Source organism: Lontra canadensis, unplaced genomic scaffold (genome assembly GCF_010015895.1).
Source record: "Lontra canadensis isolate GAN:19392208 unplaced genomic scaffold, GSC_riverotter_1.0 scaffold3, whole genome shotgun sequence".
Lineage (NCBI taxonomy): Eukaryota > Metazoa > Chordata > Mammalia > Carnivora > Mustelidae > Lontra > Lontra canadensis.
In genome coordinates, this window is record NW_022630997.1 from 23955352 (window position 1) to 23971093 (window position 15742).

Below are 15742 nucleotides of genomic sequence, written 5' to 3' on the forward strand. Positions count from 1 at the left end.
AACAAAATCTTTAAAAAAAAAAAAAAAAGAAAAGAAAAAAATTTTGAAGTAGGTTAGTCGTGACCTAGGGCTGGGAATGTGGGCAAATGGAGAGTGATTCCTAACGGGTTACAAGGTTTCTTTCTGAGGTAATGAAAATGCTCTAAATAGACTTTAGTGATGGTTGCACAGCTCAGCAAATATATGAAAATCATCGAATTACATACTTTTAATAGGTGATTTAATGGCATGTGAATTACATCTCAGTAAAGATGCTTTTTAAAATGAAAGGGGAATTAGAGACCTTATAAATCCTTTTCTAACTCCATTTAAAGGAAACAATCACAATAAAATAAGAGATTTCGCCATCTTTTTTTGCTTCTCTTGGTTTTACCACCTGTTCTCACATATCCAATCCCATCTTCAGTGCCCTCTAAGAGCTTCTACAACACTAGCATTCAATTAACTCACTTTTAAGTCCCCAATTAAATCTCCATACCCTGGCCCCAATCAGGGTCCCCGCTCAGCAGGGAGTCTGATTCTTCTTCTCCCTCTACCCACCCCTCCACCCCCTCACTCTCTCTCAAATAAATAAATAAAATCTTTTTAAAAATCTCCATACCACATGTAACCATCCACTGCTAATGACCACAGCAATTTCTTTTGAAGACTGTGTAGGAAAAGTCATTAAGTAATTGGCTTTTTAAGATTAAAAACTGCCAGGAAGTAGAAAAACAATTTTTTCAGTGTTGTCCTCCTATGTCCATGTACAATATCCAGATTCTCTTACTCTTGCTTAGAATGAATGAAGCCAATTAATGAACTTTTAAAATATATGATAAAAAATTAAAAACAAAAAAGTAAAATAAAGTAAGTGATAGCGAAATAAGAATTACAGCTACTACACCTGCAGTTGCCTATTAAAGGGCTTACCTCAAGATTGAGAGATGCAGGAGAAATTGTTGCAATTATGGATGTTCTTGTACGTCCCCCAAGAGAATCCTGGAGGATTCTAGTTAGTTTAGATTCTCGATAAGGAACATGAGGTGTTCTTTCTACAAGAGCAGTAATGACCCTTCCCAAAGTCAAAAGGGATTGATTGATATTTCCAGCTTCCCGAGCTCTCTTGTCAACTGCTCCAGAACGGCCAATGTTCTCACTTCCCGCAAGATCAACCTTGAATTTCAAAAATAAAAGTTGTTAGTTCAACCTCAAATTTCAAAAATAAAAGCTGCTAGTTCCACTGCATTTGGACACAAAGACTTTCATTCATTAGTATAATGTATCAACTACCCACCAAGATAATTTTTTTATAATTAACAATACACTACAAAGCTAATTACCTAGGAACTTCAAAAATATTGTATAGAAGTACAGAATTTCAAGCTGCTCTGTGGTGGTCAAGAATGAAACAGTTGAAGGGTCCCTGAGTGGCTGGCTCAGAGCCTTAATCGTCCAACTTTTTTTTTTTTTTTTAAGATTTTATTATTTATTTGACAGAGAGAGAAGTCAAAAGTAGGCAGAGAAGGGGAAGTAGGCTCCCCGCTGAGCAGAGAGCCTGATGCGGGCCTTGATCCCAGGACCCTGAGAACATGACCTGAGCCAAAGGCAGAGGCTTAACCCACTGAGCCACCCAGGTGCCTTAAGCATCCAGCCTGTAATTTTGGCTCAGGTCATTATCTCAGGGTCGTGAGATTCCCATATTGGGGTCCTCACTCAGCTGGGATTCTGCTTGAAATTCTCTCTCCCTTTCTCCCCTCTAAAATAAATAAATCTTTAAAAAAAGCAATCTCACTTCTATGTATATTACCCAAGAGAAATAAAATCAGTAACTCAGAGATATCTGCACTCCCATGTTTAATGAATTATTCATAATAGCCAAGATATGGAAACAGTGATGAATGAATAGAGAAGATATGGTATACATGTACAATGGAATACATTTACTTAGCCATGAGAAAAAAGGAAATCCTGCATTTTGTAACAACATGGATGAACCTAGAATATTTAATGCAAAGTGAAATAAGCCAGACAGAGAAGGACAAATACTGTATGATCTCCCTTATGTGTAGAACTGAGAGGGCGTGGAGGAAGAAAGTTAGTTCACGGAAATGGAGAGTAGAATGACGGTTACCAAGAGTAGGAGAATGGGGGAGAAGCAGGTGCTGGTCAAAGAGTATAAGCCTTCAATTATAAGATGAATAAACTCTGAGGATGTAATGTACACTATGGTAATGACAGCTGAAACATGCTAAGAGTAGACCTAAGCATTCTTATCCCCCCACAAAAAAGTTACTATGTGAGGTGAAGGATATGTTAATTAACCTGATTATGGTAATCATTTCACAAAGCATACATATATCAAATCATCACTTTTTTTTACACTTTAAATATATAATTTTATTTGTCAATTATACCTTAATAGTGCTAGAGAAAAAAAAGAATGAAACAGTGGTATTAAGGCAGACACTTACCAAGTTCAACTTTCCAATTTTAACAAGCTCCTCTCCATCAATTGTAGTTTCTTTCATATGTATTGTAACAGAGAAAACTGAGTGGGAACGACTAGAAAACAAGATCAGGTTGTCCAGTCATTGTAACAAAACATTATTTGCTTTCTATAAAATATTAAAAAGAGTAAAGAAAGACCAAATGCCACAAGGTAGAGAAAGATAGTATCAAACAGGAGACATCAATAAGATTTTGGAAGACAGAGGGTAGATAGTATAATGCTTAGGTTTTTGCTTTCTTGTACCTGCTGCCTGTCTTGTACCTTTTGCTTTCTTGTACCTGCTGGGGTCCCTGAGGGGACCCCAATAAGAAACTATCTGTAAACACCCTAAAAGACTTAGGAATTAGAATCCTCAGACCTCTAAAAGTTGGATGTGGGGTCGGTTTTGGACAGTTGCCTGGTATGTCAGAGGAAAAGGCTTGAAATCAGTCTTTCTATTTATAAGAATCTCTTGAAATATGTCATTACCATAAATTCAAACTGTACCACACAAATAATCAAATTACTTGATTTCAATGTCAGCTGTTGTAAAAATATATTGTTCTGCTTTGAGAATATCAGAAATAATTAATACCCTCTCCTGAAAAGCAAATAGTAAATAAGAATGATTACCAAAATACTACAAGACAATCACCACTAGACCATAAAGTGCTCCAAAGTCTATCTTATGTACTGACATTCAGCTTTTATCTGAGGGATACAAAAGCTATATAGACAACAGAAGACCTCTTACTCCCGTATCAATGACATTTGGTGAACATCCTTGTTTGTCAATTTCACTGATGATTAGTGAGGAATATGGTAATTTTTAATTTTCTTATTTGTACTTTTCATGTTGCTTGGAAAATTTTACAGTAAGAATCATACTTTATTATTCAAAATTACAGAAAAGGGGAAGGGCACAGGAAAAGTATAAAGAAACTATAAATCTGGGGTGCCTGGGTGGCTCAGTCGTTAACCGTGTGTCTTCAGCTCAGGTCATGATCCCAGGGTCCTGGGATCGAGCCCCACATCAGGCTCTCTGCTCAGCAGGGAAGTCTGCTTCCCCGCGGCCCCTCCCCGCCCGTCTCTCTGCTGGTCTCTCTGCCTACTTGTGATCTCTGTGTGTCAAATAAATAAATAAAATCTTAAAAAATAAATAAATAAAAGAAAAGAAAAACAAAGTATAAATCTGAATTCAATATGTATTTCATATTTTCTACCATTATTTACCCATTCCTAATTCAAGATTATGGAATTACTGCAATCAAGCATAGTCCTCAACTCTGATTTTGGAAAATTGAATGTTTTACTTCACTTTATCACATACATTCATAAAAAGACCTTTACACAAGTCTATATATAAAAAAAATGAGTCCTAGGGGGCATCTGGGTGGCTCAATCCGTTAAGTATCTGCCTTTGGCTCAGGTCATGATCCCAAAGTCCTGGGATCAATCAAATCCAGAGTCAGGCTCCTTGCTCAGGGAGTCTGCTTCTCCCTGACCCTCTGCATCCTTCCCAACCCCCACTCATGCTCTTTCTCTAAAATAAAAAAAATCTTTAAAAAAAGAAATCCTAAATTATACCAATTTATGAAAAAGCAGGAATTTATTTAAAAGAAAGGTATTTAGAGAAAAGAAATATTATCTAGTCTTAAACTCATTCCTCCAAATTCTACATAATTTTTTAAAATGGAAAGCTATTATAGGAAAATTTAATTAAAATCATAAAATCACCCATAATTTCATGATTTTCATTACTTTCATGTTATTTTTTTTTGTTCTTTAAATGCATGTGTAACTTTTCAAAGAGTTGCAGAAATTTCCAATTATAAGGGAGCAAAGAAGTAAGACATCTAATTTTTTTTTAGTTTTTCTTTTTAATTAATTTTTTTTTAGGTTTCATTTAAGTAATCTCTATACCCAACATGGGGCTCAAACTCACAACCCCGAGATCAAGAGTCACATGCTCTTCTGACTGAGCCAGCCACGCACCCTGAGATCTATTTCTTTTTTTTTCTTTTTTATATATTTAAAAAAAATTTTTTTTAAGATTTTACTTATTTATTTGACAGACAGAGATCACAAGTAGACAGAGGCAGGCAGAGAGAGAGAGAGAGAGAGAGGAAGGAAAGCAGGCTCCCTGCTGAGCAGAGAGCCTGATGTGGGATTCGATCCCAGGACCCTGGGATCATGACCTAAGCAGAAGGCAGAGGCTTTAACCCACTGAGCCACCCAGGCGCCCTCTGAGATCTATTTCCAATAATTACTTTGTAGGTCAGGGAAACTGATATTCAGATAAGTTCACTTATTTAACTGAAGTCACATGTTTGGTTAACTGCAAATATCTAACTCCCAATCTATAGCTTTTTTAATTACACTCTAATGCTTCCTTCACAGAGCAGTAGAAAAAAAATATCACCTGACTTGGTAAACTGCTTTTCTAGAATTTGGGATTCTTTTCATAGGGTGTGCTAACCAAATATGCCCCTTTCTACCCTGGAAAGCCAGTGTTAGTGACCATGTCTTCCTATATATTTTATACAAATACTTTAATTTTACTTAAATAGTGTTGTATAACCCAAATATATGTAATTTTTGTCAGTCATACTGCAATAAAGCCAGGGGAAAAATTAAATGAAGCTATTTGACTTTCTTCTAATCCTTACTTAAACCATGGGCTTTTAAACTTTGTTCTAGGTATCCACGGAGGCCCCCCAAAAAGTGCTCAGGGAAAATCTACAGGAGGCTGAGGAGTTAAGCCTCTGAGCATCCCACCCTCAAATAAGATCTCATCCCACCCTCAAATTGACTACAGCAGGCACATATTAATCTAGGCTCCTGCATACGATTTCATTTGAGAAAAAAATAGTCTACTTAAAAAAGATTAATACTTCTCTAATTTGACTTGTCTTTGTTCTCCTTCCAACATTCTTCCAATACTGGTTCTTGCTTCTAAATCTCAAGCCAATTACTAAAGCATGAAATCGAGCATACATACAGTCTAGGTATGGGACTCACATACTTTGATCCACCTCAATTTGATTTCCCACGTTAAAAAGAAAACGGAGCGGTGGGGGGAGGACACTGGCTTTCTTACCTAGAGTATGCATTCATCAGAGTTGCTGCAGTTGTCCGTTTTGCTGCTCCCTTCTCCAAAATCTGATAGACTTCATCCTTGTTGTGTACTGTAATTTCTTCTAAACCTTTGATTATCACTCCCCTCTGAGCAAATATCAAAAGATCATCCATGAGGTTGGTAAAAAATATATATACTGACTTCTCAAAGCATCACACATTAAAATCCAGAGACATTTCATTCTCAAAGACCGAGTTACCTTGTTACGGGGATCGTCAAACATCTGCAGTCTCTCAGAAACATCAGAAGATGGATTAAGAAGATCAAAAAGTTCTTCATTATAGATTTCCAACAGAGACACTTTGACTGAAAATTCAGTACCATTATCAGTAAGTTTCTCAAAAATTTGATGAAGGGTACGTGGAATTATACCAGCCAAGGGATCCTGAAATTATAGTATTAGTTAGGACTAAAATAAGGGAAGAATGCCATTTACTATGGCTCTTAAAACACTTTTATGATATATTTATGATATATCTATGATATATATTTAAACACAAATATGATATATGATATATTTATGATATATTTAAACACAAATATGAGGGGCATCTGAGTGTCTCAGTTGTTTAGGCATCCAACTCTTGGTTTCAGCTCAGATCATGATTTCTGGGTCATGGGATCAAGTCCCATGTAGGGTTCCGCCCTTAGCATGAGGTCTGGGTTGAGCTTCTTTCCTTCCTCCTCTCCCTCCCCCTCTGTTCCTCCCTCCACTCACTGCGCTCTCAATCTCTCTCTCTCTGAAGTTAATAAAATATTTAAACATAAATATTTCAAAACAGGTTAAAAAAAACTAACCAAATATTAGAGCAGCCAAGTCATTTATGAGTTTATGCAACAGCAATTATTTTTCTTCATACCTTCCACAAGTCTGTCCTATCCATCAGCCACTTCATGTCTGAAGATTACATAGAAACCAACTGAACTAAACTACTTAGAAAGCCACATTTAATAATTTTTTCTAACTTGGCTCATGAGAACATTAGTAATACAACCATGTTAACAGAAATAGGCCCATCTAACAGGATATTCCCTAATTCTAACATAAACAGTTGTTTCTGAAATATCTAAGCATCTGTAATAAAATTATTATAAATCTTTAAATTTTGAAACTGTGCTTTAAGTGTACTCCTTATTTCCTATGGTTATAATTCCATAACTTTATTATCCATGCTTAAAGTTATTAATGCCTCAACTATAAACCACTAGAAAAAAGGATCAACCTAAATGTTAACAAGTTAGAAAATTAACTTAGTCATTAAACTGACTTAAACACACTTGATAGAAATCTTTGTAAAACCTAGTATGTGCTTTCTACACTATCTAGTAATACAGTAATCTTAATTTCTTAAATACTGAAGGTCATTGTTGATACCATGCTGCCTCTTGCTATGTTAACTTTATGACAAACTCACTCCCACACTGCAAAATCTTCCTTTTAAAGCCATAATCACATGCCACTTTTCCACAATATTCTGCTCCAACTAGTCTGTCCCAAACAGACCTCTCTCTTATCATTTAACTGTGTCATATGTATTGGTCCTTTCTCTCCTAACGATACCATGTTTCTTAAACAGGAATCATACCACATACTTTAATTTTACTAAAATAGTAGTTTATACTATATTCATGTTTGACATGGGTATACTGATCTTCTCTTTTCACCAATTTTTTTTTAACCAATTTTTTGGGTTTTTTTCAACCAATTTTTTTTATTAAGTCATCGTTCAGCGAGACGGAAATTATGATAAACCATAAATACCTCCTCCCAAGTGTACTCTTCATTAGGTGACCTCTCACCTTCCATTGTAAAGGTTTTTCCAGTGCCAGTTTGGCCATATCTGTTAAAATTAACCAAAGTGGTAAACAGAAAATAAATACATGCTTCTAAACCTTTTCAGCACTTTGAAAAACAGTGTTTTACTCACGCAAAAATAGTGCAATTATAACCCATAATAACTTCATCCAGAATTGGACAAACAACACTTCGGTAAACATCAATTTGTTTAGTAGAAGCTCCAAAAACCTATCCAAAAAAAAAAAAAAAAATCAAAGCAATTCTTCAGGAAAAAAGTACCTCAAAATTACTCACTTTAAAAATTTTGTTTTTAATCTACTAACTCATTCAGCCCACTAGAAACCATTTGAAAACTCAGAGTTGGGATGCCTGGGTGGCTCAGTGGGTTAAGACTCTGCCTTTGGTTCAGGTCAAGATCTCAGGGTCTTGGAATGGAGCCTGGCATCAGGCTCTCTGCTCTGCTTCCCTCTCTCTCTGCCTGCCTCTCTGTCTACTTGTGATATTTCTCTCTCTCTCTCTGTCAAATAAATAAATAAATCAATCTTTTTTTTTTTTTAAAGGAAAAAAGAAAACTCAAGAGTCAACTCAAACTTGGAACTATATACTAGAACCTAGAGGAAATATGTATACAAGAATAACTTTACATAGCAAATAATAAAGGAGTAGCAGCATTTTAAGAAATAGGTACTGGGGCACCTGGGTGGCTCAGCCAGTTGGGCATCTGACTCTTGGATTTTTGGCTTAGGTTGTGATCTTGGGGTAATGAGATTGAGCCCCACGTGTCAGGCTCTGTCTGCACTCAGAAGAGTCTGCTTGTTCCTCTTTCTCTGCTCCAACCCCGCTCCTTCACATGCTCTCTGATAAATAAATAAAATCTTGAAAAAAAAAAAAAAAAGAAAGAAAAAATAACTACCATATCAAAAGTGTATGTTTTCCTTGAGCTCTTGTCGGCCAAGCCTCCAGTTCGTACACTAACTTCTTTTCGTACATGATCACATTCTACTACAGAATGGGCATTAGCTTTCCGTTCTGCCAAATTAAATGGTCTATAAAAAGAAATATACAAAGGTATTTAAAAAACTCTTAGTTATCAGGTTACAGATGACATTATCATTAATACCTTACACAATAACAAAGTGAAGTTTTTTGACACTATTGGTGACAGGGATTAAGTGGGGGACTAAATGATACTGGTAAAGCAGACAGCAGAATTTTTAGTTTCAACTCCCAGAAATAAAAAAATAGGTTTTTTATTTTTCAAAGACATGTAAAACATGACAATTCTGACAGCTTCCTGGACTAGATGTAAACAGAATTAACTCGTTAAAAAAAAGGCCAAACTTATTTTTCAGAATTCTATTTCCATTATTCTTAGAGTCTAAGAACATTAGGCTATGACGTAGAAGAAAGAACATGCCAGATTTGTGTTCAAAATACTAACCTGTCAGCGGATAACTGGCACTCACACATGCCCCCCCCCAATACCGAAAGAAAAGAAAAAAGACATCCTATTTAGTTTAGTTTCCCAGTGGCTCCTACTTTGCTTGGCACACATCCTAATATCTGTTAAACTATATAGCTTAATAAATGTCATCCTAAGAGGAGTGATGGAAGAGCTGAAAAGAACCCTAGTCCACACAGTTGCATCATTCAGATATATATACACTTAACACACATCTGTGCCAAAGAAAGAGATGTACTCTTGACCTGAGTTCATTTTTCCCTTTCAGTTTCACATATTATGAAAGGAAATGGCAACTACTACATAAACCAAGTTGCTATTTATTTTAAAAATGATACAACATCCTCTGCCATGCTCCATTCCTAGTATATTTTTGACAGGCAGAAAATCAAATTTGTGATCCTGGGAAATTTAACTCACCAACTTGCAGGTAACACATAATAATGCTATCGATTGTCAAATGTAATGAAACCTACACAATGTACATAACCCATGGCATGAAATATTATTAAAAGTTCAACAAACTTAAGTCAAAACCAACTTATACTGAGGTAGGCCAAGAGTATCAAGTACAATGAATTCTCTCACATGGTTAAAACTTTTTCAATTAGTTTATAATTCTTAGCATCTCTCAACTAATCTCTTTGCCATGATGTGTGATGACATTAACCAAATGAATACCATTCAAGATGTCACAACCAAGTACTAGATATTCACACAGATCACACATTTCTAAAAGTTATCAAAACTCCCACTGATGAGCTTTAAGAACTATTTGTACTATCATAAAAAGTACTGCCAAGCCACTATATTCCTAACCAAACTTCTCTAAGTAGAAATTGTAAGGTTTCTGTTAATGACACTAACAAACCAATCAATTTGTTGGTCTCACTACAGTTACATTACATTCATTCATTCATTCCATAAATATTCGTCAAGCACTTATTATGTGATTGATATTTGTCTAGGAACTGAGGGTATACCCGTGAACAAAACCAAGGTTCGAAAAAACCCAAAACATCCAAATTCCTATTCTCAGAGAGCTTTTATCCTAGTGTTATAGATATATCAGGTGCTGATAAATTAGAAATCAAAGTAAACAAAACAGACTAAGTGTGATTGGAATTGATGATGCGGGAAAATGGACAGTTGCTATTACTATTTTAGGGTGGTCCGGGAAGACTTCTTTTCTATGATTTAATGATATTTAAGCAGAATCTAAAAAGTGAGGGAGCCAGTCATATAGCTATTTTGGTGGGAAAGCTTTCTAGGCAGAGTGAAATTGCAAAGGCCCTGAGGTAGAGGTTGGTAGATGTGTGTGGTGGGGTGGGGGGCAGGGGAGTTATGTAGGATATAATAAAGATAACCAGTAGCTAGATCAATGTGAGGGGTCTATAACCTTCAAACTATGGACCAAATCTGGCCCTTGTCTTACCAGAGCCCTAGAATGATTTCTACAATTTTAAAGGGTTATTAAAAAAAAAAAAAAAATCAGATGCTGCTTTGGTAGCAGTTCTTTGGCAGATTCATTCCACCACTTAAATCTGAAAACAAGGGACCACACAGTCTTACTGATTTGAGGTAAAAGATGTCCAGCAAAACAGCAAGCACCAACAAACACGGCCCAGGCAAGAACTGTGCAGCAGTTGAGATCAGAAGCCTCCATAAACGAACAAAGGTTTCAATGGCATCATCGGACCTCAAGTTCTACTGTGAGGAGCACGCCAGGAGCAACTCTTTGCTGATAGGGATACCAACTTCAGAAAATGTTCTCCAAAAAAAAAAAAAAGAAAAAAAGAAAGAAAATCTTCTCAAGAATAAAAAAAAAAAAAAAACCTTGCATCATCTTATAGTGGAATAGTAAAACAGTTCTGTGTCTCTTCTCAATAAAGCAAATTACAAGCAGTTCCTTAACTGGGATTAAATGGGAGACTAAATGATACTGATAAAGCAGACAGCAGAATTTTTCGTTTCAACTCCCAGAAATAAAAAATAGGTTTTTTACTTTTCAAAGATGTGTAAAACATGACAATTCTGACATCTTCCTGGACTAGACGTAAACAGAATTAACTTGAAAAAGAAAAGAAAGAATGAAAAGAAAAACATTTAAAAAAGAAAGAAAGAAAAGAAAAACATCTCTTTATACAAAAATTATTGTAAATAATTAGACACAACCTAAGCACTTTTCATTAGTGACAATGTAAAAGAAATCTCTTTTTAGGTAAGAAATGTATGCAGATAATAAACGTGAATAAAGTTTAATTCTTGGGGTAGAGGAAGGGGGCTGGAGAGGGATACAATAGGGTTCCAAATGTAATGATAGTTTCATTTCTAATTAGGTCATGGATAAAACAGATGTTTGTTACTTTTTTCTCTATAATTTTTTATAGGTCTGACAAATTTTGTAATTAACAATAAAAAAGAAAATTAAAGAAAATAAAACCATCCAGAAAAAGCAATATTGTCTGGCCTTATGAAACGATCAAAATAATCTAAAAATTTGTGTTTGTGGGGCGCCTGGTTGGCTCAATAGGTAGAGCATGGAACTCTTATCTCCAGATTGTGAATTTGAGCCTCACAATGGGTGTAGAGATTGCTTAAAAATAAAATCTTTAAAAATTAAATAAATAAAAATTTGCATATGTATTACAGGCTATTAACTTTTTATTCAATCTTCAAAACAAGTAACTATTAACAGAAGCTCAAACTACAACTAGTAAGTGGTGGCACTTAAGGTTACCATCAAATTTCTTCTCTGACACCTAGTTCAGAAAGCTAGCTATTATCTTTTACAACTACAATTCAAGATATCAAAGGAGAAGCAATAATTTAAGAAAGTTTGTTCACACATTTTAAAAAGGACCTTTCTTTTTAAATTTTAGAACTTCTGGATTTACAGGAAAGCTGCTAAATAGTTGGTAGAATTTGTAAAGCAACAGCAACAAAAACAAACACGAAACACACACAGACCAGTAAACCGTGGAGGGCTTTTAAAAAATTTAACAAATCAATCTTAATTAAGCAACAGTTTGCATAACGAGTATATTCCTCCTCTACTGGCTAATTTTAAAATGGGGGAGTTATTTGGAAATCAATCCGGGGAAAATTTGAACCCTCCACCCACTCACCGCGAAGAAACAAACTATCTCCCTTGGTCTACGGAAGACCAAGTTGCAGTACAATCAGAAAGCTATACTGGCTTAAGATGCGTCCTTTTAAAAACAAACTACTCTAGCAGTTAACCTTTAAAATATAAATACAATGATGTTTCCTTGTTTGGCGAGGATTAAGAAAATATTGCAACTAGAAGAAAGAGAACAAGTCATCGATTATTCTTTTAGAGGATGATGGAGAGGACGGTAAATCCAACATAAGTACTAAAACACCTGCAAAGTAGGTATGCAGTCTTATTTCGAAACGGAGAAACTTCAAGGAGTGGCATCTCCCCAACATTAGCTTTTTAAAAGAACACACTTTTCCCTAAAAACCGGCGATCAAAGTCTCCATCTGAATACCATTTAAACTGTAACTTCTAATACAAATGCCCTTTCTTCTGAAACGGACATTAATTTACCCCTCACAGAAATCTGGCGTCGTTTTTATCGACCCAATGCAGGGAACTACGAAACACGAAGGTTTGCTCCCCGCAGACTGAAAACTAAATTCCTCTCTCCGGACAGCACAGGCGGGAGCCCTGCACCAAAGCCAGCAAAGCCCGGCACTCCCAGTCCTGCCGGGTTCGCCCTACCTGCATCTCACCACCACCTGGATGTTCTTTCCCTTCTCCTCTTTCTTCTTCGCGGAGGAATTCGGCTGGGACGCCATGACGATCCCTGCCGGAAGGTGAAGGCCTGGCTGCGGACTCCGACGCTGTGGGGCGCGGAGGGTCCCTGCGGCTGGCGCGGTCCGGATGCCCACCTCCCCCGCCGGGTATTGGCGTGGCCAGGGGAAGCCACGCAAGCAAGCTCGACGTCTCCGCTCTCCACCAGGGGCTCTGACTGACCGAGGCGTCTGTCCCGCGCTGGCGGGAGCCTCGGAGTCACCAATTTCGTCTCCGCCCGAAGCCTCGGAAACCGAGCAACGACTCGGCGCCTCAATTTGAAAAAGGAGCCGAGAGGCCGAGCCAATAGCAGCGTCGGCGCGCGAGGCACCATGGGACGCGGTGTCTTCACCAGAGCGCCGCCCTCGGGGCGTGGCCCGCGGGAAAGTAAAAAGCTGGTCTGTCGGTACCCGTCTGGAACTCGCAGTGCGGCAGGAGAGGCAAACGAGTGAACAGTGTGACTCTTCGGCGTGACCTTACCCAGGTTACATAACGTCTGTCCGCCAAGATTTCCTCATCTTCAAAATGGAAGTAATAGCGACCATTTCAGAGGGTTCGGTGAAAACTGAGCTAACGCGGACAAATAGCTTAGACTAGAACATGTAGTGTCAGGAAATCTTGCCACGATTACAAGTATTATTAGCGAATTGTATGGCAGTGTTATGGAAGCACGGGGGGGAGAGATCCAAAGAGAAACCCTTTCTCGGAGGCAGCGTCCAGAACAGCCTTGAGTAACTGGGAAATGTTAAGAAATAAGGTTACGACGAGTACCAACTTAAATGTCACTTTCGGGACTGTGAATTTATCCTTTAACTGGTGAGAAGATGTCGCCGTTAAATGATTCGAAGCATAAGGCAGTACTGAACTTGCCTTTTCTGACTAGCGTTTCCGAACGACTGACGCAGGCTCGGGGTGCGCTTCGCTCCCTCTCCGTGGCGCAGCAACCCCTCTCCACCCGGCGGTCTTGAGGAGCTCGAGCCCGCGCCTGCGCCGTCAGCCTACAAATCCCAGCAGGCAGCGCTCCCTGGGCCCCGCCTCCGCTGCGTAACTCCGGCTTTCCGTAAACGTCCAGCAAGAGTCCTGGCAGTGTTTAGGGTGGCTGGAGGGCTTCAGGTGTGGGATCCCGCCTCAGGAAATACTGAAGCTCTGGGCTGTGCCGTGGTGGACTCACGGAGCTGAGCGGTCACACTTAGCCTTCAGGAACCTAGGTGTTTTTTGTTTTGTTTTGTTTTGTTTTGTTTTGTTTTGTTTTGTTTTGTTTTAAAGTAAGGCCCAGATGGAATGGAAGACTCTCGGGCGCCCTTTGTGTTCCTCCACTTATTAACCTCCTGTATTCCCCCAAGGAGAAGTCTCAGTGTACAGCTTGGATCGCTGGTCACCTTCATTATGCGTAGCAAGATGTCTACTGATATCTATGACGGCTCGCCAGCATCGCAAAATGGACCAAAATGGAACTCTTTATTCCCCCCACCGCCACTCTAATCCTTTCTGTACCCAGGACACTAACCAGACCTTTGATTACTTTGTTCTCCACCACATCCAGTGGACTCCTGTTGGTTTTACCGCCTCTACCGTCACTCTAGGCCGTCTCTCTCTCTTTATTTAATTTAAATTCAATTAATTAACATATATGTATTATTAGTTTTAGAGGTAGAGTTCAGTGATCCATCAGTCTTATATAATACCCAGTGCTCGTTATATCACATGCCCTCCTAAAAGTCTGTCACCCAGTTAACCCATCCTCCCATCAACCGCCCCTTAAGCAACCCTCAGTTTGTTTCCTATGATTAAGAGTCTTTTATGGTTTGTCTCCCTCTGTGATTTTCTCGTTTTATTTTTCCCTCCCTTCCCCAATGATCCTCTTTTGTTTTTTAAAATGCACATGAGTGAGATCATATGGTATTTGTCTTTCTCTGATTGGTTTCGCTTAGCATAATAACCTCTAGTTGATCCTCCTTGTTGCAAATGGCAAGATTTCGTATTTTTTTTTAAATATTTTATTTATTTATTTGACGGACAGAGATCACAAGTAGGCAGAGAGGCAGGCAGAGAGAGAGGAGGAAGCAGGCTCTCCACTGAGCAGAGAGCCCGATGTGGGGCTTGATCCCAGGACTCTGGGATCATGACCTGAGCTGAAGGCAGAGGCTTAACCCACTGAGCCACCCAGGCGCCCCAAGATTTCGTATTTTTTGATGGCTGATTCCATGTGTGTGTGTGTTTGTGAGTATGTGTGTGTGTGTGTGTGTGTGTGTGCACATCTTCTTTATCCATTTATCTGTTGATGGACATCTGGGCCCTTTCCATAGTTTGGCTATTGTGGACATGGCTGCTATAAACACTGGGGTACACGTGCCCCTTTGGATCACTACATTTGTGTCTTTGGGGTAAATACCCAGTAGTGCAATTGCTTGTCAGAGGATAGCTCTGTTTTCAACTTTTTGAGGAACCTCCATACTGTTTTCCAGAGTGGCCGCACCAACTTGCATTCTTACCAGCAGTAGGAGAGGGTTCCCCTTTCTCTGCATTCTCACATTTGTCATCTCCCATGTTGTTGATTTTAGCCATTCTGATCTGTGGGAGGGTGTATCTCATTGTGGTTTTGATTCATATTTCCCTGATGCTGAGTGATGTTGAGCATTTTTTCATGTGTCTGTTGGCTATTTCTATGTCGTCTTTGGAGAATTATCTGGTTGTGTCTTCTGCCCATTTCTTGATTAGATTATTTGTTCTTTGGGTGTTGAGTTTGATAAGTTCTTTATAGATTTTAGATATTAGCCCTTTATCTGATAAAACATTTGCAAATATCTTCTCCCATTCTGTCAACTGTAGGTCATCTCTTTTACCTCTTCTCTGAAACACTGTCCTTAACAAGTCTCCATACTTCTGCTCTTTTCTCTTCTCTCCAGTGCATTCACTCAGCAAAGGGAAGGATCCTTAAAAGAATCAGATCATGCCCTTCATTTACTTTTTAACCTCACAATAGCTTCTCATTGAACTTACAATAAAATCCAAACTCCTGACCATGTCCTGTGAGGCCTTCATTATACCACCTT

General features: G+C 38.2%; 1 protein-coding gene across 1 annotated transcript in view; it reads right to left on the reverse strand.

Moving 5' to 3' along the window:
• The window catches only part of KIF11 (kinesin family member 11), a 41157-nt gene extending 28189 nt beyond the window's left edge, over positions 1 to 12968 (reverse strand). Inside the window, exons 1-8 of the mRNA XM_032836346.1 lie at positions 12618 to 12968; positions 8321 to 8453; positions 7538 to 7635; positions 7372 to 7450; positions 5809 to 5994; positions 5571 to 5695; positions 2454 to 2544; positions 913 to 1155 (exon numbers count right to left, since the gene is read on the reverse strand). Coding sequence (XP_032692237.1) covers positions 913 to 1155; positions 2454 to 2544; positions 5571 to 5695; positions 5809 to 5994; positions 7372 to 7450; positions 7538 to 7635; positions 8321 to 8453; positions 12618 to 12694 — 1032 coding nt within the window. The 5' untranslated portion in view covers positions 12695 to 12968. The remainder of the gene's footprint in view (positions 1 to 912; positions 1156 to 2453; positions 2545 to 5570; positions 5696 to 5808; positions 5995 to 7371; positions 7451 to 7537; positions 7636 to 8320; positions 8454 to 12617) is intronic.
• Between the last annotated feature and the right edge of the window lie 2774 nt (positions 12969 to 15742).